Below are 27,218 nucleotides of genomic sequence, written 5' to 3'. Positions count from 1 at the left end.
AATTCTACGGGATTCCGCGTTGTTCCTCAGTTTCGAATGCCGGCAGACCTCAGCGGACCAATCGGCGACGAGCTGCGCTCAGAAGCGCTCTCTCGAGAGTGCGCACTGCTCGTGTGCGCACACCCATGTGCTTTGCGCTCGCCGGTAATGAAGGATCGTAGCGAGGCAAAGCCCAGGTTTTAAAGCGCGTAGTTCCCGTTCAGTGCCCGTCTTCCGACGGACTGGAAGACCACAATGGACCTAATCACAATTCTAGAAAAGACAGTTTCCCCAGGTAAGGCCTTTTTGCGGCTTGGCAACAGCCATCAGCAGCCATTCGCGGTTAGGCGAAAAAAAAAAAAATAATCAGCGTTGCGCTAAGCCTTACCGGCCGAGCTCGCCTCCGCAACGTTTGAATCGGAGCCGGCTTCAAATGCCGGCCCGTGACGACTGTCTCCTTCGACGCGATAAAAAACAACAAACCGAAAACAAAATTTTGGTTTGTCCACGTCCCTGAGTATCACGGGTAGCCGCAGGCGCCGCAGAACATAACGCTCGTGTGCGGTGGTGGTGGGGGGGATTCCTTTCTGCCTTTATGCCCCCCTCCCCCGTTCTCACGACCGGAACATAAAAGAGCGCGCTCGGCGAGACATTTTGTCGATAAACGTGGAACCGGCAGCGTACGTGAATGCATTTCACATTGTCCGCCGCTCAAAGTTCACCTAAAAAAGTCAAAAGAAAGAACAAAAAAACCTCCATGGTTTTGGAATGCCGGGGTATCGCGATAGCCGGCGCCCGTTATCGTGGGAGCAGTGAGCCGGCAAAACTGGCCGACTGATCTTCGAAACGGCATCGTCACTCTAGTTTAATCCCCGTGGATCGTACGACACAAACAAACGAGCACTAAACACGTTTTCGGGTAAACGAACTGCCCGTTGAGGATCGAAGTTCGACCCTCGCGGACGCGTACAAAGCGCGAAAATCCGTTGACGACTGTCGGGAGATCCTTTGTGGAACGCACGGTGTTTTCCCTTTCGTTCCAGACAAAAATGAACTCGAAGCAGCGCAGAGGTACTTGGAACAAGCCGCGCAGAATAATCTGGTGAGTTTGAGGGTTCACCACTGGTAGGTTGTTCGCTTCGTGTATCGTGCGGTGAGTCATCCCTTGTTGACTCTGCGGACGGTGACGTTCTGCCACTCACGGGCGTTTGAAACTTGCGCAGCGGTGTTATGGCTCTCAAATAGCTCTGAGAGTGCTTCCACTAGAAAAATTTATCTCTTCCTTGAAACACCAGATGCGGTGCAAATCGTGATCGCGCATTTGGAACTTGCGTGGAAGTTGTTTTGACGCAGGTTCAATCCATGCTGACCCCTTCGAAACGGGTGCAAATGTGTGTCACCTGTGCTGTTCTCACTCCAAGCTGAATGTCACTAACAGAACAATGATCTTATTTTTTATGTTGGGTGTTGGCTGTTTTGCATGAGCCAGGCTCTGTCAGGTGTGGTGTCGTTTTGGTGTCGCCTCACGATGCAAAAACAAGGTGACCACAGTTTTGTTGTACGACCTTGACCTCGCGAACGCACAGGGACGGGAGTAGTTTTGCACAAGTTTTTTTTTTGTGGGAGTGTTTGCTTCAAGGAAGCATTTCCGAAAGCCACATGCTCATCCACACATTTTTCACACATCTGCACCATTCTACGTCCGACAAGGACAGTAATTGTTTTTGCCAAGAACAAACCACGATCAAAAGTCTCGAGCTGGTGACTTGGGAGTAAACGGTCCACGCGGCGAGACGCTCATAATCAAGCGGTGCTATTCTGTCCAGGACGGCACCATTTGATGAATTATCAAAACATTCCACATTAATAAGAAAATGTCTCGCTCGTTCCAGCACTGGAGAGACTATAAAATAATGCAGTGCTATTTCTTGTGCTATGCGTGGTCACCGACACGGGGAGGAGCTTCAGTTGCCCCTCCTCCAATCTAGTGCGCACAGCTAGAGCTCATGCTCGGGCTTTGGCAAGAGGCTCTGCCATGCTCACTCTGTTAGTTTCACTGACAGCTCAAGGAACGCCTACTGTGATCACACCTGCTTTGCGAGTTGTTCTTGGGCATTCTTATTGCCCGCTGAATAATGATAAAATGCGTGGGACTTGTCACACCCTGCATTTCTTAGCTGCAGCAACTATAAAATAGGTCATTGTTGGAACTATGGGGCCACCAGATTGTGCCTACCAGCTTCCTTGAATATGCTACACTGCTGCGGTAATAGTTTGGGTCGAATGAAGAGGTAGGGTTGATGGAGCAACCTAATTAAAGAGAGTAATGTTAGAGCAGTTCGAAAGTGTGTTTTCATTCAGCAGTACCGACACCTTTTTGCTGCTGTAATAGTTTTACAGTGTATTGCTACCTGGAACTGTCGGAGAATTACGTAACATCTTGAAAAATCTGGGAATTGTTTGGGTTACTCCCAAGAAGTTGACTAAGTCGGGGAAAATGACTGATGAGTGGCGGGGAGGTTCACTGTGAAGCGCGAGAGTGTGGTATGCGTTGACGGTGTTGAAGACGTTTTCCGGTGCACTGAGATACAGTTGCCGAAACTTCGCAGGGCGGTGTAAGCGGCCTCTCAACCCGATTAAACGGGAACGGCCTCTGTTACTCTATCCTCCGGCAAGGACGACACAAATACCCTCGTTTTGGAGATTGGTTCAATGAACCAAGAGTGTTTTTGAACCTCTAGGCCATTCATGCGTGCAATGTAAGTGTGTTCTTTTATTGTGCTTCCTGCAGTTGTGTTTTCCAAACGAAGAAATGTAAGTGACGACGTCACTGCAGAGGAAGCGGTTCTTTAACCTAAGCTGGACTGACCCGATTTTGAGATTATCTCTTTTTGCTTAATGGTTGTTGAGCTTATTTGAAAAAATCTGAGGATCTGGAAGATGTATTTTGTAGGCACTCGACCTTCAGACAAGCACGTTTGTACTTGAAGCTGCCGGCAAAACGTTCCGTCATGCTTGCTAGATGGGTTGTCTAACTCTCAAGAGATGGGCCTGCAGAGAAGGTCCGTTCCGGCGTGTTGCAGAGCCCCCTCCCATGTTTCAGGCGGAGTTCCTCAAGTCGCTGTCGGAAGTGCTCCAGAATGCCGGCAACAGCCCGGTTGCTCGGATGGCGGCCGGCCTCCAGATCAAGAACAGCCTGACCTCCAAGGACGCCGACCTGAGGACACAGTACCAGCAGCGCTGGCTCTCCTTCCCGCAGGACACGAGGGCCTACATCAAGAACAACGTCAGTGGCACTTCTCTCGTCTGGCAGCTCATGGTTGATTGGGGGGGGGGGGGGGGGGGACGTTGGAGGCAAAGCGCCGGCCTGCGGATGCCTAGGTGGCGGGTTCGAATCCCGGCCCAGGTGCCCGCAATCCAACAGAGGCTCATTGCGGAGAAGGTGCCGTGCAACCTCACGGCACCTTCTCCGCGTTTGCGTGTGGTAACAAAATATGTTGGTGGCCTAGTTCATTGAACATCATAAAAAAATATTAGCCAAAAGACTAAAATATTAGCGCGAAATAAGATATTAGCACTAAAGACTAAAATATTAGTGCAAAAGGGGAAGGGAGGACAGGACAGGACTCCCTTGTCCTTTGTCTTTTGTGCTAACATTTTTTATGTACTCTGTGTGTGGGTGCCAGATGCCCTTCACTGGTTTTGCGCATAATACCCCAAATTTGATTGGGGGATGCAGATTCTGTAATGAAGACCGTAGTCGCCTCACAGCCTGCCTGACTCGTAGCTTGCAGCTGGCTCAAGGCTCGTAGCTAGCCTGAATCGGGTCAGGTTAGCTTGCTGCGAAGTAACTGATAAAGGGCATGTTAGTTACCATATTTTTCGGTCTGTAGTCCGTACCCTGTTTAAATTTACCGCACCCGGTAAATTTAAAAATAAATTTAGGTTGAAAAAAAAAATTCTTAGGTGGAGTGCATTTTGTGAATGGTCTGCACGTGGTGCCTAGTCCGCTCATAAAAATCTTGATATGCCGCAAACCTTGACAAATTCCACGCTCTAAGCATCCCAACAAACCCGAAATCACAATCGTGCGTAACTCATTTCCTCGTTAAAAGCGTGTTCAAAGATCTCGACACGCCCTTTTTGGGAAGCATTTTCTTTTGAGTGAAGTGGTCGACAAAGGGCTCATGTCGGCCAGTTGCAAGCGATGGCTTCTCCCGCAATGAAAAACACAAGTCTTCTCCAAATGTGTGCCTATCAGACCCTCTTAGAAACGAGTTATAATAAAATCATTCAGAATCTGCGCGTATTGTAGGGCTTTCATTGGTCCACACAGTGTAGTTTGCGAGAAAAAAAGGGTCCTATGTTTTTCTATTGCCCTGAGATGAATAGGCCGCTTTATAATTTAGGACTTGGTATATCTGAGAACTAACATATTTTAAACAATATCAGATCAAAAACTACCTTTTTCAAAACTGACTTTAGTGCCTCTTTAACTCTCAAAAAATCTTGTATCATTTACAAATCATAATTAACATACCCTGTCATTCACAGTTTCTGTTGCATCTCGTCTTAATGGACGGTATTGAAAAATCAAAATCCTTGTATAGTCGTCACTTGTAGATATTCTGCACCGCGTAAAATTTCAACTTTGAAATATTGCCATCTGCATAGCCCAGTTGGTATAGCTAAGTCGTCAGCGTGCTTGGCTCTCACGCAAAAGGCCGAGGTTCGATCCTTGCCCTCGCTTGTTTTTATCTTTCCAAGAGGTAATAGAAGTTTCTAGCATGTGTGAGAATCACAATTTATAGTTCCAGAACATGTGAGGTCGAATATTTTAGACTTCTAGTAATTTATAATTATTGTAAACAGCTTTACTTTCGCGAAAACTCAGTTTTTTTGGGAATTTTGCGAAAAGTCTGGCTGTTCCGTGCCCCGAAGTGTGGCTGACGTCCTCACCGATATCATACTCGTACGCCAAAGTTGTTTTGCCGTGCGTGGCACAAATCTGGTCCTGTGTGGACAGCCCCTAATCTTAAATATATTGAGAATTTCCAATCCACTATTGCTTAATTGTTGTCTTCAAATTCAAATCTCTAGCCACCAACGAAACGGGAGCAAGATTTTTAAAAAAGTTTGTGCTGCCGTCTGTTGGCAGTGCCACAAACTAAGCGACAAGCGAGCCTGGGTCGTCCAAAACGGTTGAGCGTGTGAACCGGGGAAAGCAGACGAGCCATACTTGTCCCAGAAGGTTTGGGGACGGCTCCACCTAGGCTCAGAGCCGTATATTGGGAGAGTTTGGCCAGTGGGTGTGGCGACGAAAGCGCCGGAGAGGAGAAAAGAAAATGAAAGGGAGGGGAGCGCCGAAGGAGCGAGAGAGGAAGAAGGGAGCAGAGAGGAGACGACCGCCATTTTTTAGCAACGCTGTTGGAGGCTGGTTGGAGAAGAGCACTGCTGAGGCTACGCGTCGTCTGCTACGGGCCGACTTCTTTTTCGCCTGAATAAAAGTCTCTGGCCATACGCCAGAAAAATCTTCATTTATTAGCTTTTTAACCCAACGAGGAATAACAGAATGTCATTTTCTTGCCAGAGCCAGCGATATAAAAGGCAATAATCGAGATTTAGATGCCGATCCCACGCATTCCGCCGGGAGAACAATCGAAGATGGTGGCCCTCCCCACTTAGGTGGGAGCAGCCGGGAGTTCACGCGCATGCGCTCATGCCTCTTGCTCTATGCCGCGTGCTGATTGGCTCACTTGGGAGGAGAGCGTTACGGTGGCGAGATCATAGACTGACCAAACTCTCCCCATATAAGGCTCTGCCTAGGCTCATCCGAAACAGTTACGGTGTCGACTGAGACTCCGGATGCGCGTCACGGGATTTCCCGGCGGTCGATTTAACTCTCAGTCCGAAGTGGGACGCCCAAGATTTACCTTGCCCGTTTCTCGCCGCCCAGATCGTGTCCGCCCTGGGCACGGAGACGATACGTCCCAGCTCGGCGGCGCAATGCGTGGCCTACGTGGCGGTGGCGGAGCTACCGCAGATGCAGTGGGCTGACCTGATCGGGCAGCTGACAGGCCACGTCACCAACCCGAGCTCGACGGAGATGCTCAAGGAGGCCACCCTGGAGGCCATGGGCTACATCTGCCAGGACATCGAGCCCGAGGTGCTCGTGGGCCAGTCCAACGACATCCTGACGGCCATCGTGCACGGCATGCGCAAGGACGAGCCCTCGGAGCACGTCAAGCTGGCCGCCACCACCGCCCTACTCAACTCGCTCGAGTTTACGCGCGCAAACTTCGAGAAGGACTCGGAGCGCCACTTCATCATGCAGGTAGGTCCCTCCTTAGCGTCCCTTGGTGCCCGGGACGGGTGCCTGCTTTTAAAAGGATGGTCCCACGGTTTCTGCCCGACGACACTGTAGACGTCATCGTCGGGCGAGATCCTGGTAGTAACATCCAGTGGTGGTGGATGTGGTGGACGCCTGTTTTGCTGATGGTCACCCTCCAGCTTGACAATATGTTGTCGGTATGGTCAAAGTTACGATTTGCGGCGGGTGCAGCGTGCAGTTAGCTGCTTCATGGTTTGTTCAGAAATAAGCGGATGATATGAATGGCTCGTTTAAGTGAACAAATAACCCTTTATTTCATCCTGAAATGTCGTATGTAATCGGCAAAACCAAAAGGTTAAAAAACAACTTTCAGCTCCACTCTGGTGAAGAAGGAAGACCAGCAAAGCTGTACGCTCGTCCCGTGTGTTTCTTCCTTGTCCTCGTCTGTTTTACACGCTGTTTCTTACAATGAATTCTCACCAACTTGCCCAACTATCCATTCTTCTATGATAGCTGGAAAGGTTGCCGCCATCTACGGGCGATGGCGGCAACCAGACTGGTTGCCATCGTTGCTCATAGATGGCGATAGCTGTCCAGAGTTCTGCATAGTTTTGTGTCGACATTTGTTTGCTACCAGACACGAAATGGGGAAACAGCTCCGCCGTTAAAACCTGAGGAGGGGGGGGGGGTTGGTGTGCGTTTCTGGGTGAATCTGCCGAGCGGTATCGACAGATGCCAAGTAGTTTGTATTTCCAAGCTACTAGTTTTTGACAAACCGCCATCGTTTGACTCTAAGAACTGCAAATATGCTGTCAAAGCGTTAGGGCGACACCTACATTTGCAACATAGGCGCGTCGCAGTACGGGGCCTGAGCGCGGCATTCGGGGAAGACGCCAAAGTCGGAAAATGTGACTGACCTAATAATTAGATGGGCTAGAATGGAATCGAGTGTGTGTCACTTTACTCTTGCGGTCCCCGACGAGGTAAGAGGGAAGATCACCAGCCGTCCCGCATCCTGCGCGAGCTTCCCACCTTCATCGACGCCTTGGGATCTTGTGCACCTTGAGCGTGCGAACATAGCCAAGAGACAACGAAAGACGCGTGCTGGAGGCCGCCTGTCTGAAAGACGCGCCGTCCTTATTCCGCAAGGGACTATAGAGACTGCACTCTGGAACGGCTTCCAGTAAAAGGTTCGAGGCAGACGTTTTGAGTGCATCGCCGACGGTGGTTCTTCCCTTTCGCCCGCAGGTGGTGTGCGAAGCGACGCAGTCCGCCAACACCCAGGTCCGCGTGGCGGCCCTCCAGTGCCTGGTGAAGATCATGTCACTTTACTACCAGTACATGGAGCACTACATGGGGCCCGCCCTGTTCGCGGTGAGTGACTGCGACCGCTGCGGGTGCCTGAAGCGCGACTGCCCACTGAGCTGGATCCCTGAAGTGGGGGAATGCCTGCCGAAACAGACCTCTGGAGTTGCCTTCCGTCTCCCGCAGATCACGATGGAGGCGATGAAGAGCGACATTGACGAGGTGGCCCTTCAGGGCATCGAGTTCTGGTCCAACGTTTGCGACGAGGAGGTCGACCTCTCCATCGAGGCATCCGAGGTGAGCTATGTCTGCCTTGCGTCTGTATCGCGTCCTCTTGGGAGTGCTTCGAAGGCCTACCTTGTTACCTCGAGTAAGGCTGCCGATGGCCATCTCGTTGGTAAATGAGCCGCCGAATCGTTCCTGTGTGCCACATAACAAAGCGTCCAACTGTAGAATAGAGCTTTCCAATTGGCTGATGTAGGCCATCCTGAAGCCGACAAAAGAAAATAATGGAGAAAGCATGTGAAGGTCCAATAATTCCTACACCAAATAAACCGTCTGTGTGGGGTCCAACAGCATTTACAAACCTTGAAATGATTTGTGTACTTCGAAAGGAAACCCTACGCTGTAATTGTAATGCTTCTCATGAAGCTCAAACACAGCCAATATTTTGGCGACTTACTTATTAAAATTTTTTCATCTATACTTATGCGAAGTGCAAGTTTGTCTGCTTCTAGCGCAGGGGTTGCGACGATGTCGGAATGCCGAGCTCTTATTGGCTGCTTGAAAAAAATAGTGGGTAGATCTCAAGGCATCTAGCATTGAGGTCTACCTACTACCCCTTCAATCAGAGCCAATCGTAGCTCGGCGTCGTTCTGACGTCACCGCAACTCCTGGGCAAGAAGCAGATGAATTGCTCTCCGCATAGGCTAATCCATACCTTTTTGTTGGAATTAAGACAAAGCTATCCCCGCTTATAAAGACCCGTCACATTGAATACTGGAAGGTGAACGTGTGCAGAACGAAGTTCCCATTGATATGTTTATTGATGTTGTCATTCTTCGTGGTTCGAAGCTCTTACTTGTATAAAAATGTTGGTGTTTATATAGGTTTTTTTAAATGTCCACTTTCACACTGTTTTCCTGAAGCACTTTCTGCCACACTAAGGCTGTAAGGGGGTCGAGGGCTCGCCAAGCTTCCTGTGGGAGCTTCTTTCCTCGGTTTCTGCCATCGAGTGATGGAAATAAATGGATTAATATTAAACCCGTGCTCTTCGGTACTAATATGTACGTGTGACAGTGGGTTCCTGTGTTTTTGTTCGTGATCGGCACACGCGTTATAGGTTCCTTGGACAGGCAAGTCTGTAGTGGGTTCCGGCATGTTCATTGCACCATAAAATTTTAATCTGTGGTATTGATTCGTGTAAAACGCAAATATGCTGCGTCCGCAATCTGGTATCCTCTCCCTTGATGCAGCCGAATTTGCTATGTACGCAATCAGTGCCATCAGTCTCAGTGTCAAGTGGTTTGTAGCGGGTGCCGGTGTGTTTATCACAAATTGTTTTAATTGAGTTTTGCTGCCGCATCCCCAAAGGTGTCCCACCCTATGTTTTTTTCCATTTATCTTTTCTTCATTTTGCGCGGGCGTCATTACAGGATTTTACAGAACCTGAAAGAGTTACCATCAGCGATACTTGCCGAGCACATACTAAGCTTGTTGTAGCAATGATTTTACTCTGTGGGGTCCAAACACAAAAGAAAAAGCTTTTTTTAAAGATCAGAGTGTGTTGCACATTGAGAACTCCGAATTCGTAAAGTCCAATTCGTCGTGCATCAGTCCGGGGAAGGCGGTCGGGCTCCTGTACGCCCGTCTTCCTCATTAGATACTCAATGAGTTCATACCCTCTGTGAATTCGTGTGGAATCCTCGTAGAGAATTGGTTCTGAAATTCAGGTCTCCACAAATAACTTGGACCTTGCACATCCCACGACAGATTATGTGCAACGGCGTTAACATGGTGGACGTTATCTCATGCCTTGCAATCTCTGAGATCTTGAGGACCTCTGTCGGCTACCAGGCAGCAGTAGCACGCATTCTTGGGAGCCCAGAAGGAGCAGACCTAAAAAGGTGCTGCATTGGGGACAAGACCGGCAGAGCGGGGAAAAAATAATCTTCATAAATATACGAAAGAGTCAGACGAAGAGGACGGACAGGACAAACATCTTTCGGTAATAAATTCAAAAATATACGAAAGAGTCAGACGAAGAGGACGGACAGGACAAACATCTTTCGAAAGATGTTTGTCCTGTCCGTCCTCTTCGTCTGACTCTTTCGTATATTTTTGAATTTATTACCAACGCGCTCAATCCAAATTTAAAATAATCTTCATGCATTAGTCACCGATTTGACAGATTCAGCGGGCACCTACGCTGCAAAAACTGACGTAACATGTGGCGTTGCGTACGGAAATGATGGAAACAACTTGGGAGTTCCCTCAAGGTCTTCTTTAAGGCTTCATTGGCAAAGTATTTTTTTCCCCTCGTACTTTCAAGGCTTGGAGGCATTACAAAAAGGAGCGGTTGTAGCAGGTGAATTTGTTGCAATGCTTCTCGAAGTTTATGGCTTCAGAGACGGCAACGAACGAGACGGAGAGGTGGTTCCAGTCGTTTGATGTTTTGGCATGAAAAATCAAAATAAATGTCTGTTCAACAGGCTGGTGTCTTAACCGTAAACTGATAACTGGTGTGAGATGGCACAGGCCGTAAAACAGCGGACAAGCGCCCAGTCAAAATATAGTGATAATCATGAAAAGATGGGGGATGGACGCTTGTCGAGCCATCAATTTTGCATATCAATGTACTGTGAATTTTTTCTCGGATCTTACAATTTTGGGAATGGGTGCTTAGTGTGGAATAGGTGGATGAGCGGTATTCTACAGTATGATTGGTGAAAGTGAAAGAAGCAGTTGATCTTTAGGAATCGTAAAAAAAACATTGACGAAGATAAGGTAAGCAGAGGGTTGATTGCTTTGATGAAACGCTGGCCGTACGGGAATAATTTGATAGGATTAAACGGGTGGTGCGGATCTGAATTGATTCGAGAAAGTTTGATAATGACCCAAGATCCAAAGTTGAACACTAACACTTTATATAGTCATAGTTTAACGGAAACAGTGGTAGAGATAAAGTATGCTTTGGTGCAATGATAAATGCACTTGCAATGGATTAAAAACATTCCCGTTACAACACGGCTGTTTGCGACATAGCATTGTGTCCTTGAAAGTCTTTGCAAACCCTCAAAGTTTTGTCTTTGAGTGGTGTGCGAACACTTTGCTGTTGTTCTTGCAGGCAAGCGAACAAGGGCGCCCTCCGGCCAGGACGTCCCGCTTCTACGCCAAGGGGGCTCTGCAGTACCTCGTCCCCATCTTGGTGCAGACCCTCACAAAGCAGGTCAGGCCCTTTGCTTGTTTTGCATTTTTATCTTTTCGGTGGGCCAAGATCTATAGCCTAGGTTCAGGGAAGTTAAAGGGACACTGAATAAATTTTTCTACTTTGAGGACACTTGACTATTGCAGGCAGCACCGACGCAAGTAGTGCAAAATGCAGCACAGTGGGGAAGAAACGAAACGTCAATGTGTTCGGCTGCTACACGCTTTGTTTCTCGGTTTGGGTGGTTGACTCCAGTTTAGTCACTCTGTATTCCGTGAAAAAGCATGTCTCGTAATTTTGGAGAAATGTCTAGGCAGCATAATGAACTTTGTTTTAAGAAAGGACCACTTTTAGTAAAGAAATGGAAATGTTTTAGGTGTCTGTCGACATTTAGCTAGAAAGGAAACCTTACCCCTTTTTGTCGGGATCAGCTTTTGTCCCCACCATAGTGAAACTCCTAGGCAGTGAGGTCATTTCTTTATTCAAATCTTGACCGTATTGGCATCTTTGCTAGATACCGATAACTGAGAAGCATACTTCAGCTTTCTCTTGCTACACTAGTCCATCGAGAGGTCTCGCTATTCGGCCATGATGGAGAACAGGGGAAAGGGGTGTAGGCGCTAGCTTTCCCTGTGATGATAGGTTTAAAGGAGCTGTGCAACGATTTTAACGTTGAAGGAATTGGCATTTTCTGCTTTTGATATTGTTCACTGTGTCACAAATGGCAGAAAACACACCTCTTTTCATCGCAATGTTGCGATTCCGCCGCGTAATAGCGAGGCAAAACTTGGAATATTTCCCGACCTGCAGCCACGAGCGGCGGCCATGAGAAACAAGCGGCGTGACGTCACTTGGGTCGTTGTAAGAAAGATAGCAAGTTGTGCGAATACCTGCTCGATAAAAGGTAACTCTTTTTACAAATCTTGTCGTTCCAACATATATATAAATGCGTCAACACCCTGGTATCATCGACAAAACTTTTATTATACGGAGTTTTAGTGGCGCCATCTATCCTAGGTCCACAAAACCGCGAACAGCCGCCAGAAGCCGGAGGGGGAGGGGGACAGCGCCACACTGGCAAGGACGGGTGGTCACGCGGTCGGCAGCGGATGAGTTCTCGCTGCTCGCTGATGGCTCTAAAGAGAGAACTTTTCCGGAACTCCGCGCCTACTCTAGTGACGTCACTGTGCACGTGACCCGGAAGACGATGCACGAGTTGAGAGGCGGCAAAAACCTGGATCTTTTTCATTTTTTTAAGTAAAAACTAGGGTATCCAGGCAAAATCTGTTTTCTGTAGTTCACTGCAGAAGTGTCAGGCATCAACTTCCACAATTATTTAAGCAAAGCCCTGAAATTGTTGCACAGCTCCTTTAACTTCGCGTCATCTGCCGCATACAGTTCAACGAGCGCGATCTAAACCGTGTTTTTGTGCTTTCGTAAGCCATGCACTTCCTGGAAATTGCGTATTTTGTGGCGTTTTTGCTGTTTCTGGGTCGCTTTCTTAAGGCCCCCACTTGCAACCGAGTACGACCGAGAGAGACGAGACCTGTTGAAACGTCTTAAAATTTGTTAGGACGAAAGAACACACTGGCACGCTGGCACCATCTATGCGGTGGCCCTGGAACTGCATTTCCCAAGAGCGAAGGTTTTGCGGGATTTCCGAGGTTAAATGTACGTAATATCTATGAGAAAGGCATGCTTATAACGTTGACAAAAGTTTTTCGAGCCAAGAAAGAAAGGATAATGCGCGAGAGAAATAAAAAAATATGCCGGACCATCAAGTTTACTATGCTACCCAATAGATGGCACCAGTGTGCTCTCTTGTCGTAAGGAACATTAAAGGGCAACTCCGCTTCATTTTTTAAATTTAGAAAGCTATGTAGCTCTCTACATAGTTTTGAAGGCGGGGTTGTCTCTACATAGAACGGCAGGGTTGCCGCTTCAGAACGGCAACCCCGCCGTTCTGAAGCGGCCCGAAATGAATTCCGGCCGCTTCAGAATGGCGGGGCATGCACGTGGACATCGGCGATCCCGAAGGGCCTACATTGCTGGCGATGCCTTAATATATACAAAGAAGCAGCAAAACGTCACTTGTAACGTCTGTGCTTAGATCCTTTTTAGCTTTTTAAAAAAACGCCGGCCTCCTGCATTGCGTAAAAATGAAGCCGACGAGCACTGAAGGCGACTTCAACTCGTCGCGGCCAAACGAACGCGCCTGACCTTTCGTCTGCTTTCTTTTTCGGATGTCGGCACTCGGTATTTGCCGCGTTGTGCTCCCTTCTTTACCGGTCCCGGTCTGCCGTGGCTTCCAGGAGGAGCACGACGACGAGGACGACTGGAACCCGTGCAAGGCGGCCGGTGTGTGCCTGATGCTGATGGCGAGCTGCTGCGAGGACGACATGATTGCCCACAGCCTACCCTTCGTCAGGGAGCACATCAAGCACCCCGACTGGAGGTACCGGGACGCGGCAGTCATGACCTTTGGTGAGTCAAAGTGGACCCTCGCCAGGTGGTTGAGGAGTTGGGGGAGGGACGCAGTCCTTCGAAAGTTTGCCTCAGTGGCGCTGGGGGTTTTGTTTGCCTCTGGGGCGCAGAGTGGATTTTTTTAAAACTGGCGGTCCCTGCCCCAAGTCTTTGGGGTGTTGACACGAAGCTCTGCGATGTAAAGCCCCGGTATTTTCGTGTTCCCTCGCGAAAGGGCAGAGTTGGCCAGTGTATTTGGTGTGAACACTGTGCATTCACGTTTCTGTGCAGCACCTGTAACTCTTGGAGACAAGAATGTGGTCCTGGTTTTCTTAAAAAAACAACAAAGGCAATTTCGGGTATTTTTTTTTTTTTTTTGCAATTGAACTGGGTTTTAGGCACGTCCCAGGCAATGTTGCCCAAATTTCAGTCGAAACCGGGCAAGTCAAGTCCTAAAGCGCGAAACACATGTACGACGAAAACCTTCCGATCCGACGTGCGGACTGCCGGAATGACCTTGTGGGGAGAGGGTTTTCGTAGCATCGGAGAGCTTTGAAAACCCTCGCCTCCGACCGTCGTATTGCGCGGTCGGACGTCGGATCGGACGGTTTCGTCGTACATGTGTTTCGCGCTTAAGACCCTCCATTTGAACTTTAGCTTCTTCCTCGTTGATTTCTGCCTTAAAATCTGCGGTTTGCTGTACTTCCAACGACCATACAACTGCCGAGCAGGATATGGCAGATGACTCTCCCACTCTGGCTTGCTCTCCGATCCAGCCAATCCAGCCAGAATGTCAGGCTCGAGCAATTTGCATCCTTCCTAGGAACGGCGTCGGGTCAAATGAGTCCGTGCTCTGATGCGGTGTGCCATTTCCGGTTCCCGTGGGCAACCCGTTTACAACGGCTGGGAAATCTTCCTGCGCGTAGGCTGTCTCCTGGAGGGCCCAGACCCAGCCATCCTCAAGCCCCTGGTGGAGCAGGCCATGCCCACCCTGATTGAGCTGATGTCGGACGAGAGCGTGGTGGTCCGCGACACAGTGGCATGGACCATCGGCCGCGTGTGCGAGATCATCCCAGAGGCGGTGGTCTCGGAGAACTACCTCGGGCCGCTGCTCCAGGCCCTGGTCAAGGGACTCGGAGCGGAGCCGCGCGTTGCGGCCAACGTCTGCTGGGTGAGTCGGCAGAGCGGAACACTCTGGACGACTCTCGACGTTCGGAGATGCGCGCGTATCTCAGAACGGCGTGTTTACTGCATCCCCAATCGTGGTCCCGCTCGTTGCGATCCTTGGCTCAGTGTAAACAGCGAAACTTGTTGCTAAATGAAGTGATTAATAAAATGAATAAAATGCTGTTACGAGGGTCTCGGTGACTCCGACATCAAAATTAACATTGGAGACGTGCTTAACTGTGGTGCCAGGGGCGATTCCCCTATTGCGACCCGCAGAATTGTTCCCCAGTTTTTAAAGTGCGAGTCTTCGTTCTGGAATGTAGAGGTAATATTTGAGCGTCAGATACGTGAACTGCCGCCGTAGATTCGTTTAACGACGCCGTTTGGAATTTTTGTTTCGCACCTTCGACGCCGCGGCATAACAGACAGCTACCAATGCGTGCGGTTCGCACGCGTTGGTCGCTCTGCGGACGGTCGACGAAAACCAAACCGGGCACAAGTTAGGACGATGCGACGACAACGACCTTTGTGTCCGCTCACCATTTTGCCGGCGTTCCTACGACCAATCGCCGGGAATGCGACATCCAACAGCACGACGCAGCGACCCCCGTGACGCAATTTGTTGCCGCTTTGTGACCGCTTTCGACTTGTGGACGAGACGGGACGCCAAACGCGCCATTTGAGGACACTTTACGGCGGAGTGATCTGAAGACTTTCGGGGGGCGACTTTGCACTCGACGCAGGCGTTCAACAGCCTGGCGGAAGCGGCCTTTGAGGCGGCGGAAACACCCCCCGACCGCACAGAGCCGGAGACCTACTGCCTGTCGGAGTACTTCCAGGGCATCGTCTCCAAGCTGCTAGAGACCACCGAAAGGTGAGCTTGGTTCCGCAGACGTCAAGGGAAGCAGACCTCTAGCCTGGTCTTTTTGAGCCCTTTAAGATGGACCCTCTAGTACCTATGTACTAAGGAATATCTGAGAATTGTGTACGATAAACCTACTGTCGGTGCACACGATAAACCTACAGTCGGTGACTGATTAGAAAACCGGCAGATACTCTGCCTCGAGCGCAAGCTTTCTTCCTTAGATAACAATTTGTGGCACGTGCCGACAAAGTATAGTGGAAGCTTCGTCTAGGTTCTTAACCCGTCGCCGACCGTAGGTAGCGGGTTCGAGTACCGTCCGAAGTGCTAGCATCTCGAAGGAGGGTTGCAGAGAATGCGACGCGCAGCGGGGTTTTGTCGTACGTGGAGATCCCCGGCACGTCTGAGTCAATCTCTGGTACCTCAGCGAGAGCGCGCTCGTGAGATCACTCCGGAGAGACGGCGGTCATTCACGGAGAGGCGGGGCGGTCCTCCGGCTTGCGCAGGGTGGATGGGGGCCAGGCGAACCTGCGCAGCGCGGCGTACGAGGCGCTGATGGAGCTGGTGAAGAACTCTCCCCGGGACTGCTACGTGTGGGTGCAGAAGACAACCATGATCATCCTGGAGCGGTTGCAGCACGTGCTGGCCCTGGAGGGCCACATCCAGAGCAGCTCGGACCGGGCCCAGTACAACGACCTGCAGTCGCTGCTCTGCGCCACCCTGCAGAGCGTGCTGCGCAAGATGACCCTCGAGGACGCCCCCAAGATCTCGGACGCGGTGGTCACCGCCCTGCTCCAGATGTTCAGCTCTAGTAGCTGCCGCTCTGGAGGGGTGCAGGAGGACGCCCTCATGTGTGCCTCCACCCTCGTCGAGGGTGGGCAAAGCCTTTGTTCGACTTCTTGGCGCATGGTGGCTCGAACGCGTCTCCAGACTGGCGCGTCCTAAAAAGTGGTTCCTCGTTTTATACTTTTTGCCGGAACTTCAACAATCAGTGTCCAGAGTCGCGACACCCGACGGCATGACACGCCGACGCTTGTGACGTTGTCGTCTGTTGCAACTTTGGGATCCCTTTTGACGCATGAACGGTGCGGGACGGTAAACACCAGTCGAAGCCGTGTTCGAGACGCCGTACCTGCGGTGCATTCGCGACTCTTTCAAAGCATACGAGGCTGCTCGCAGCGTCCAACGCGCGAGGTGGGGTGTCACATTGCATCAAACCTTGGAGGGGTTAGGGCATGTTGTATGTTTTTGTGTTTACGCTAAATTTTTTTCGAAAATGGCACGATGGTCTTGTGGGTAAATCGATTATTGTGCAGGACCCTCGTGTCCACCCCGTTAGGCCACCAGGTTCGTTGGGTAGGCGACATCATTCACCCAATGCGCGGCGTCCCGTTCCGCGTGCTCTTGAGTTTCGAGGTGCGGTTTCAAGGTAATGACATTGAGGGGGTGGTTGTTATCGAGAGATGTTGCAGGCCGGTAATTTTGACCTAGACCCGCTGGCGACCAGCTCCAGGGACGATGAGATCGTCACGGACGAACTGGGCGTCGTCCTCAACGATGTGGCACGTGCATGCAGGGTGGAAGGTTAACAGGCAAGGGGGCGAGAGCGACAGTAGCGTTGGGTGTAGCCAAGTGACGTGAGTTTGCGGCTATACTTGGTCGTACAGTGGCGGCGAGCATGGGCGCGCCCAGAAGGAAAGAGTGTTCATGATAACGTGGTTTGGGATAATGCAGTTTTGGGAAGTTTTTGGCTCCAAAGATTCGTGTCCCCCCTTAAGGGGGAACACTGGTCTTGGAGCCTTTTTTCTTATTTTATGACTGAACCCAGAGAAACCGCACAAGCTTGTTCAGCTTTTTGTGCTGATTTCATATTTCTGGTCATTTTCTTAGTCAGTAGAATTGTCCTCATGAGAATTAAAACTTGCCTGCCTGTGTTTGGAGCAACGATAGGGAAAGAACTGCCCAACAAAATATCCTTTTTAACACATGGCTAGATACTATGAACTGTAGAGAATACAATGTTGGAAGTATTCTTAAGATAAACCCATTTTTGGTGATTTTACCACACACTGAAGTTCAGTGCTCAATTTAGGGCTAACAAGTAATAAAACAAAATATCCAATACAAAATTTTCTAGGCTTATATTAAAAAATCTACTCTCAACATTGTATGCATCACACATTTAGCTACACATTACAGGAAAGGTTGTATTTCTATCAGCGCTAGATACTGAGATAGCCCTCCTGCAAATTTTCAAGGAGTCCCAAAATTGTGTTTTGTGAAAACAATGTTTTAGAGTCAACTTCAATACACATTCAGCCCGCATAGACATTATAAATTGATTTATAGCTCAAATATTCATCCACAAAATTAGAAGCCTGGTAGATTCAGAAGAACAGCAGCCATTGCCATTTTCAAAAGAATGCAGTTTTAGGAAGTTTTTGGCTCCAAAGACCCATGTCCCCCCTTAAATGGGTGCTGAACTGAAATTTTGAGCTCACAAAAGAAGGCTGGGGTGAGAGGCGGGACGTTGCAAAACCGAGAAACATGACTCATACAGCGACATCTCTAACGGATGGCCGTATTTTTGTCGCAATTTTCATTCCCTCTCCGCTTCGTTTGTCTGCTCGAGGAGGTGAAACAAAGTGGGGTTACTTCCCCTCCTCAACCGTTCGAACCGGGACGTCGTATTCCTCACTTGACCGCACCCTTCTTTTCCAAAGATACAGCCATCCGTTTGAGAAATCGATGTATGAGTGATGTTTTGGAGTTTGTAGCGTACCGTTCAACACTTCTGCGACCTTATTTTGCAAAACCCAAATATCGGTTCAGCATCCTTTGAGGGTTCTATGCAGTGTTGTATACAAAGATTGCATGCTCCACTCAATGGGCTGCCTGGCATGTTTAAAAATTCAAAGTCTGTGCGATTGTATGCGAGTGTGCAACATTGGGTAGAGTGCAATGCACATTGAGGGAAAAAAATTTTTTGGGGTTCTGCTTTGCATTGCAGCTAGTTTGAGTGGGAGTGGGCATTGGGCCTTGTGTTCTTTTATTTAAGTCACTGTTGAAAGAATTCACATTAAGGATTTTTGTTGACAGTTACACTATATTAACAATTTTCTTTCTTTAGTGGTAAATATGTAGCTTGGCAGCTTGACATCTCGCTGTGTGAATGTCCAACAGCAAGTTTGGCTCTTGTATGGGCGTGTGTGTGCCGTGATGGGAGCTCGAGCGTTGGGCCTGAATATCTGTTGCAGTGCTGGGCGACAAGTTTGTCAAGTACATGGACGCCTTTCGGCCGTTCCTGGAAATTGGTCTCAAGAACCACGCCGAATACCAGGTAAAGCTTCCCTTTGCATAGCTATGGGACGTTTTGGGATCATAACGTAAAGAACTCGGTGACCAAGGCCAATGCACATACATCCGCATTGCAGTCCACGCCCATATGACGTGGCTTTTAAGAATCGTTTCCACTTGCACGTCTTTTGCAGCAAGGGTGGCAACTGGTTCACCGCGATAGCTTTGACGTTGGGTGGTTTGGGCTCCCTTCGGAGCCCAAGCTTGCACCGAGGGATAGGAAATAATGACGTCTGCCCGTTTGCAGGTGTGCTCTGCGGCGGTGGGGCTGACGGGAGACATCTGCCGCGCCCTCGGATCCAAGGTGCTGCCCTTCTGCGACGACATCATGACGATGCTGTTGGAGAACCTTGGTGTGAGTGTCTCTCCTCGGTATCTACAGCAATAGCCGTTGTAGAGACTTCTGGGTGAATTTGCGGCTTCAACGTTGTGCCGGGCAGAGAGCTCCATTTTGTGCGTGCTCGCGCGTGGTCTGCCTGCTGACAGCAGACAGAGCACTTGGCTCTTGCCAGGCAGCAGTGTCTGCTACCTGCACGGTTGCCACTGTTCGCCGCTGAGTTCCTCACCGTTGGACCCTATTTGCATTTACTTTCTGATGTAAAGCAACCCCTACCCGTAACGGTCTTGATTTAGTCTTGGGCAGGAATTTGTGTGCAGTCTGCTCCCTTTCGTATGTGCTTCAGCGACCACAAAACTGTTGCGTGCGATCGAGTAAGTGAAGAGTGGATATGCATGGAAGGGCATGTTACCGTGTGCAATAACAGCCATCGCCACCACTTCCATGCTCACTTTAACAAAAGGCTTCGTTTTTTGTTTTTTCTCTTGCTGGGCAGTTTTTTTTATTGGGTACCTTCCTCCCTACTGCAGAACAACAACGTGCACCGGTCGGTGAAGCCCCAGATTCTGTCGGTGTTTGGGGACATTGCCCTGGCCATTGGGCCGGAGTTCAAGAAGTTCCTCGACATTGTCCTGCAGACCCTGGCACAGGCCTCGGTCGCGTACGTGGACAAGGTGCGTCGCGAATCCCTTCTTTGAAACCGGTCCCGAACTCTCGTCCGAAACGTCGGTACATTCAGTGTTGTTACCACCGAAGTGCATCTGAACTGATAAAAACGACAATTCACTATAGTTTCTTATGCTTTGTTCAGAGTTCAGCTACTTTCTTTTTCAGGAAAGGAAAGATTGTCTTCTTTTTGGGCAAGGAGAGCAATGCCTGCGCAGCTTTTTCATTGCTTTTAATATCGATGCCCGTCATCGTAGCATTTTCTTGACACGGGCCCGAACGGTCTTTGAGTAACTGGTAGCATTCATTGACTCTAACAAAAAACCTTATCAACTGCAGAACGACTACGAGATGGTGGAGTACCTAAACGACCTGCGGGAGGGCTGCTTGGAGGCCTACACCGGCATTCTACAGGGTCTCAAGGGGGACCAGAGCTGCCCCAGTGGTAAGGAAAGACTTCTGGGTCTGGAGTTGACGAGGGAGCAATTTGCGTCCTTGCAAATTGCCCCCTCGTACGTCGTGCGAACGGCAGTCTGCCGACATGTTGGAAGAGTACAAATTTACAAAGGTGCTAGGAGCATGCTCTGGGCACTTGCGTGTGTACTTGCATCTGCGGCGAGCACGGTCTGTTTTGTGCGACGTGGAAGCAACGTGACTTGGCCTCGAGGCTTGCCTCGTTGAACGTTCCCTGCCTTGCTCGAGCTGCTGGCAATGAACTGCCACATATTGTGGTCGATTCACGCCGTCGACTCGTCTCGTTGTACGGATGCTGAAAGCTCGTTTCTGCCACGTGGCACGGTTGGGGGGGGGGGGCATTCTGTCGCTTTTTCTGCGGGGGGAGCTGTAGTAGTTTTCGTCGGGTTGTTATCGGATGCCGTGGCGTTCTTTGGGCCAACCCTACGCATTGTATGCGTCGGTGGCTTGGTTTGTTACCGTTGAAGTGGGTGGGGCATGCCTCTGTTCTGTGCCCATTTCGGTTATCCGTTTGGTGGGTCGTGCACCCAACAAATGTGACACGATACGATAGCTTCTCAACGGCGGCAAATGCAGTTACCATGTGTTTTGTTATGTTTATGTACGTATTTTGAGAGAAATATTTGCATTGCAGTGGTGATACAACAAATGTCGGTTAATCATGGGGTGCCTTCGAGATGTAGACAGTTAATAAAAAAAAAAAAGATGTGAATTAATTTAAATGAAATAAAAAAAACTTTATAGATGTAAAAAAAAAATATATAATTTTTATGGAGCACCTAACCAATCTCATAAGGAGACTTCTACACAGTACAAGAGAGTACAAAAGGCTCTTGCCATTGAACAGCAATCCGTGCAGCAATTTCTACAGCAATTTTCGTGGGTAGCTTTTTTGAGGAGGAATATCAGGATCAACTCGCAGAGAATGTAAACAAAATATGTTTTTCAGAAAATCAAATATTTTATGTCTAGGGCCCTTTCCTTTGCGATCTGCAGTTATATTTTGCCATAGACTGTTTTTAAGTGCTATAAATAACTCTCTCCAGCTCAAGAAATGCAATATTAAAGTATCATTTCTCGGGGCTGTATTTTTTGTTTTTGCTCAACGAGCTGGTATCCTGGCAACCATTTCTAACGGTTTCGTTCTGCTCATTTTTTGTACCTTGTTACGGTGAATTCCCTTGGCTGTTTTGGAGCACGCCGGGATTGACTTTTCTGGAACGCGTCGATTTCACTGGGCGTCGGGACTGACGTGTTCCACTCGTCGTTTTGGATCAGCTCCCACTCCCGATCTCGATCCGTATCCGAGAACAAGTCGCTCCACCGATTTTTGAGGATTCGATCGGAAGCCAACCTGGCTTCCAATCGAAGCCAGCATTATGGAACCTTTTCCGTGGACGTGTCCTAGAATCGGGAAAGGTTCGAGAAATTCTGTTTTTAGGCAAAGCTTGTTGTCTTCGTTTTGCGTAGTGCCGACCTTGACGGTGCTTGCCTCTCTCTTGCAGCGGACGTGCAGTTGCTGTTGCCGCACGTGCCACACATTGTCAACTTTATCTCGTCCATCGCCCACGACGTGGATCGGTCGGACACCAACATCGCTTCTTGTTCGGGGCTCATCGGGTGAGTGGCCTCGCGCCGCCGTCTGGCCCCTGTCGTTCCCATACTTTCTTCACGTGCTACCTTGGCCGACGTGGGCAACTGCATGCCACGGATGGGATCAAAGTGGCGAGGCAGTCTCTGGCGTGAGCTTCATCGCCTTGAGTGAAGAGCCTCGTGAGCTTCGAACTAGCAGCCAAATGGGACGGAAGGCGCTGGAGGACGGGAAAGAAATCGTCTCGTCGGCGACTGTAGCAAATGTTGGTCGGCTCTCTTCCACGCATAGCCGGAGGGCTCATGGTCGTCTGCATTAGCGTCGACAATTTGTCGCCCAAGCTGGTGCCGTGCCTGCGCTTGGTTGGCTGGTACTAGTAACTTCGATGACGGCTTTGTACGAGAAAAGTAGGAAAAGAGAAACGGTAATTGCGAGCTAACTGCATCCCGCTCTGTGGACGTTGGTTCGTAGGCGGCGTTTAAGTAGAACGGAGTCGTGGGACCTCCTTCGACTTTGGGTAGGGGAGGTCTTCCGAGAGTCCCGCCGGCGACTGTTGCGAGCAAACCGGCGTCCTCTCGGCTGCAGGGACCTGTGCACCGCGTTCGGGGTGTCGATGCTCACCCTGGTGGACAATGACTCTGTGACGGAACTGCTGAACCAGGGACGGCGCTCCAAGACTACCAAGACCAAGACCCTGGCCTCCTGGGCCACCAAGGAGATCAAGAAGCTCAAAGGCGGAGCCTCCTCGTGGTGAGTGCCGTCCTGGCCGGTCGTTGCAACTTCGTTTTGCCAGCGGCAACACGACGCCCCTAGGACGTCGTCGGGCGAAAGTTGAGGGATCGCGTCTTGGGGTGCAAATGCCTGCGTTGCAGCCACTCATAACAGCTCGGGACGAGAGGGTGCACTGTCGCCATCTGTTGGGCGGCCCCGGAGCATTTCCAATCTGCGTGCGCTTTCTCATTTTTGGCCGTGTGCTCGTAACGGTTCTGACGGCGTTACGAGCGACCGTTGCTCGCAGATGGAACGTGGCCTCGGATCTTGCAGATAGTATGGAACTTTCGGTCTAGGTACATTGCAGGTCAGAAGCGTTTCCGGGTCAACCCGACAGACGGTGCCAGCATGCACCCTCGTCGTACGCAGTCGCGATCCATCGTAGTGCAGGTGATTGAACTCGAACGTGAATGTGTGACCTGGTCTCTTAGGATGTATCGAGGTTCGAAAGAGTCTGTCGACCTTCGCTTCTTCCCCTTGGTGCAGCGGCTACTTTTCTACGACTCGCGACGCAACTACAGTCTACTCATTAATTCAAACTCTCTTTATTCAAACTTGCAGATAATTCAAACTAACATGCAGGTCCCATTCTATGCGTCTCTATGGGAGGAAACTCCCACTTTGCTTTATGCAAACAAATTTTCAGTCCCCCTCGAGCTTGAATTAACGAGATTCGACTGTAGGTTTGCAAATATACATGACGCTGTCGCACTTCGGTCGTTGCGGTTGTGTTCCCGTCCATATGGAATCTTGATCCAAATCTGACGAAGATTCAGCTTGCTTCTTTGCTTTTGTTGTATCCTCCGGAGCAAGGGTTCCCGGACTTTTTGGTCTCGAAGAGTAAACTACTACTGATAGCTGAAAAGTCCAGTTTGGGCCATTGGTGCAAACTGGGTTCTCAGGAATGCCTCCCGATCTTGGCTCCTAGTTAGGCGTCAATGAGTGGTTCGGATCTGCTGAAATAGCCTTTAAATTGAAAATAAAATTCTTTATTTTTCTCTTAAAGTGAAGAGGGGAGGAAAGGGAAAAAGAAACCTCGTAGTTGCTTGCCAAAGCCTCTGCCTCTTCCAACAACAGTAACAGCAGATCAGAAAAAAAAAAGTCTGTGTAACAGAATGTTGGAAGGTTGGAAGTCTGTGTAACAGAATGTTGGAAGGTTTCTCAGATACCCCTGCCATGCAACGAGTATACATCGGCCAGACAAGCTGATGTATAAACGATACGCTAAGAGAACACACACTCTCGATGAGGGTGTGTGTTCACACCCACATCCTGTCAGATTCATTGTGACAGGATGTGGGTGTGAATCGATGTTAGAGGACAGTCAACCTGGGGGGGTATGACAGTAAACGAGGGAGATTGCCGAGGTGTACCACATATCTCAACGTGGAAATGATGTGCGTGTGAGTGCGCTCTCGATCACTCTGTTTGATAAAGAACTGGCGTTCCTGAGGGCGCGTGTATGACAGTCATGGTTCATGACAAGGTGATAAGAATTGAGTCCTGTTTATTCACGGCGATTTTTATCTGTTGCTTTCCAATAAAGTCCAGTTGAGTCAGCGCTCTATCTCCTCTAGTTTTTCTTCTTGTTTGCGCTGTTTTTAATTCTTCAGTATATATTTGAGCGGGTTTCACTAACCGCTTCCCTTCGCTCAAGTTGTTGTTTGAGTAAATATTTTTATTGTTTTGAAAATACTTTTTATAATAAAGGGCAACTTTGTAGTCATTGCAATTCAGAATTTGTATTATATTAAATTTATTAAACAGTGGCTTCGGGTGACTGTCGTAAGGAGCGTGGCATATTATACTAATTACCTGTTTTTTCTGGATTTTGAATTTGTTTAAGATTAGTGTACGTCATATTTCCCCGAACTAAAAAGGAGTACACTAGTTATACTGGGAATAAAAAAGAGAATTATAGACGAGCAGCAAAACCGAAATGGGGAGTATGTTGCGATATTTATGAAGTATACCAACACTCTGCATAGTTTGTTTTACATATACCATAGAATACCGCACATCCGTCCCCATTTCACACTAAGCCCTGTTCGCAAATTTGTAAGATTTGAAAAAATATGCACGGTGCATTTAATGTAAAGTGGATAATCGGAAAAGTTCTGATCCCCCATTTTTTCTAGATTACCTCTAAATCTTGAGTGGGTGCTTGCCCGGTATTTTACGGTATGTTACGGTATGCTGCACTGTCACATCCCATGAAATGGAGAAAAGGCGTCCAATTTTTTCATGGTATTGTTTCTCCAACAAACGCTCTGCATCAATGTGATATGTATCTGACAGCCGGTGCACCCTTCCATAGGCCCACGGGCTGCTTATGAGCACCAGAAAAGTCTAATAAATAAAAATAAATCCCACATCATATGCTGATTAATGACCATAGTATACCAAGAAGCTTTACAGTTTCTACTATATACTTTATTTTCACTAAGAAAAACATTGAGCGTACGAAAGCTATTTGTGTTGCGTGCTTTAAATAAAACTTCCTTCGTTTTGCTTGCATTTAGTTGCAATCAATTTCCTGCTAAATACACTTCACTTGGGGACAGCCAAATAAATTTCGGGAACCCATGAGAATGATTGGAAAAAAACCCTTGTTCCCAGGTATACCCAGTTTAATAATTCGTGCTTTGGAGCACTTTGGCGGCATTATGCGGCCCACGTGACCTTTCTTCTCCCGCTTCCTTTCAGATGACTGCTGCCGGCTTGGCTCTTTGGGGACCCCTTCGTCAACGGGACCCTCAAAGTGTGTGTGACGTCCGTGGCCAGAAGGGACCTCGGGGGAGGGGGACGACACTGTTGTCATGGGCGCCAAGTGGAAACCCCGGACGGCACAGCCTAGGGAGAAACCTCGGCACCCCCGCGTGTCTCCAGCCCTGCCTCTTTTAGTCCTTCCGCCTCGATCGACACAGTTTTAGGGAGCCCGTCGAGGGAAAACCCCTGTCCGTCTTCGGTTAGCCGACACGAGAGAACTTTCTTTTCTTCCTTGTCTTTCCCCACACGAGGAGCTTCGAGGAGTGTTTCAGCGAGGTCCTTGTCTCTCTCTCTCTCTCTCTAGGGAGTAACCCCTCCTCGGTTACTCTCTTTGGGGAGCGTTTATTTCTTTTGGATTGCGAGAGGAGAGGTTGCTCCCTTCGGGGAGCAACGTTTCCCCTTAGGTTGCTCGAAGCAGCTCTCGGCGAGAAGCTTTTGTCTCTAATAGGATGGTCCCGTCTTTCTGCACGCGGAGTGCAAGGACGCAATTAATGTACATTTTGTGAGCAGTTCTGGGGTCGTGCTTCCTCTCTAAACGTCTCCCGCCGACCACCCCCGCGCTTGATCGGATGGCGGGTTCGGGAAGTGCCTTAAAGTGAACAAGAATGCAGACAGAGGGAGACAGCGTTTTGCCCCTCAGATTCGTCGTCGGTCGTACTAGTAAACAAATCGGCTTGGTATTTCTTTTTTTGATACGACGGCGTTAGGTAAAAAGACAAAAGACAATGATGATGCATAGGTAACGACGTTTGCACTTGTGACGAGAGAGAGAGGATACCACCCTTTGCCCCCTTTTCTGCCCTTGTGAATGCTGTGCATTTTATCCTCCTACTGTCTTTCCCCTTCCTTTGTCCCCACCAATTAGTTCTATTTTTATTTGTACAGAGTTTGTATTGAGAAACTGCCGCCGCATTGGTTGTTTTGCGGGCGGAGTTTCAGCCCCTCAAGTCACGTACCGACGGGCTGGTGGAAAGACCGTCTCGAACGCTGGCGCACTGGCCATTCCAACCTTCCTGGCAAAATAAAAGAGCGGATGGAGTCAGCATGGTTTACTAACACCTGTCCAAGTCTGCCTCGGCACCTGCCACTGCCGCATTGTCCATCGAGCTGATTTTTCGAGACACCTTCCGACCGATGTGGGTACTGCTAGAGTCGCTAAACGAGCTGCACTTTGAGGGGAACGCTACAAACCCTGGGCGCTGACATCCGTGGTCTTGAGAGAAAGGGAGCGACAGAATAGCGGAGAAAGCAGTCGAAAGGTTAGGCATGCTCGTTTTACTGCGATGAGTTGAAAGTTGCTCAAGTGCTCGTCAACTTAGTTTTATGCATTGCACGGCTCCGGTGTTTTGCTGCAAGGTAAGCGGAAAAAGAACAAGGTACAGGACTTGCAGGTGATTCGCTGCCGCTTCGCGCATATTAAAGGTCGACGTACAACCTCGGTTTTCTGCAGGGAAGATAATCCTCTTGACACTCCCCTCTTAGCTGCGAGGGGAGCCAAGCTGGGGCAAGGTAAAAAGTAGAGGATTAGAAAAGGAGGCAGCGGGAAAACGTGGAAAGCGCGGAGTGCACGTCGGCCTTTAGGGCATCGCTAGTGATGCGAGCCCATCGGGATTGCCCATGTCCGCGTATTATCTCTGTGGTGTCTGTGCTCCATTCCACGATTATATTGTGGGCACCACCATTTCGGTGCAGAACAAAAACGCTAGTACTTCCCTAGCT

General features: G+C 49.3%; 1 protein-coding gene across 3 annotated transcripts; it reads left to right on the top strand.

Moving 5' to 3' along the window:
• The first annotated feature begins 28 nt into the window (after positions 1–28).
• Positions 29–26,555, top strand: LOC8043499 (importin subunit beta-1). Of its 3 annotated transcripts, XM_029972781.3 has the most exons (18): positions 29–274; positions 1,023–1,081; positions 3,083–3,265; positions 5,936–6,313; positions 7,559–7,684; positions 7,802–7,912; positions 10,962–11,063; positions 13,355–13,526; positions 14,432–14,676; positions 15,416–15,546; positions 16,041–16,408; positions 18,792–18,874; positions 19,139–19,246; positions 19,759–19,902; positions 20,234–20,339; positions 21,874–21,988; positions 22,545–22,709; positions 25,437–26,555. In XM_029972781.3, coding segments are annotated over exons 1-18 (2,637 nt in total). In that variant the 5' UTR covers positions 29–234; the 3' UTR covers positions 25,438–26,555. The 3 variants fall into 3 exon arrangements, with proteins under 3 accessions (XP_029828641.1, XP_042144762.1, XP_029828640.1); XM_042288828.1 differs by having other exon boundaries at positions 64–274; positions 7,559–7,912; XM_029972780.3 differs by lacking the exon at positions 25,437–26,555 and having other exon boundaries at positions 64–274; positions 22,545–22,713.
• The last annotated feature ends 663 nt before the right edge of the window (positions 26,556–27,218 follow it).

The sequence above is a fragment of the Ixodes scapularis genome, unplaced genomic scaffold, assembly GCF_016920785.2.
Source record: "Ixodes scapularis isolate PalLabHiFi unplaced genomic scaffold, ASM1692078v2 PGA_scaffold11__112_contigs__length_91849675, whole genome shotgun sequence".
NCBI classification, from domain to species: domain Eukaryota; kingdom Metazoa; phylum Arthropoda; class Arachnida; order Ixodida; family Ixodidae; genus Ixodes; species Ixodes scapularis.
This window is presented reverse-complemented; position numbering and strand designations above follow the sequence as displayed.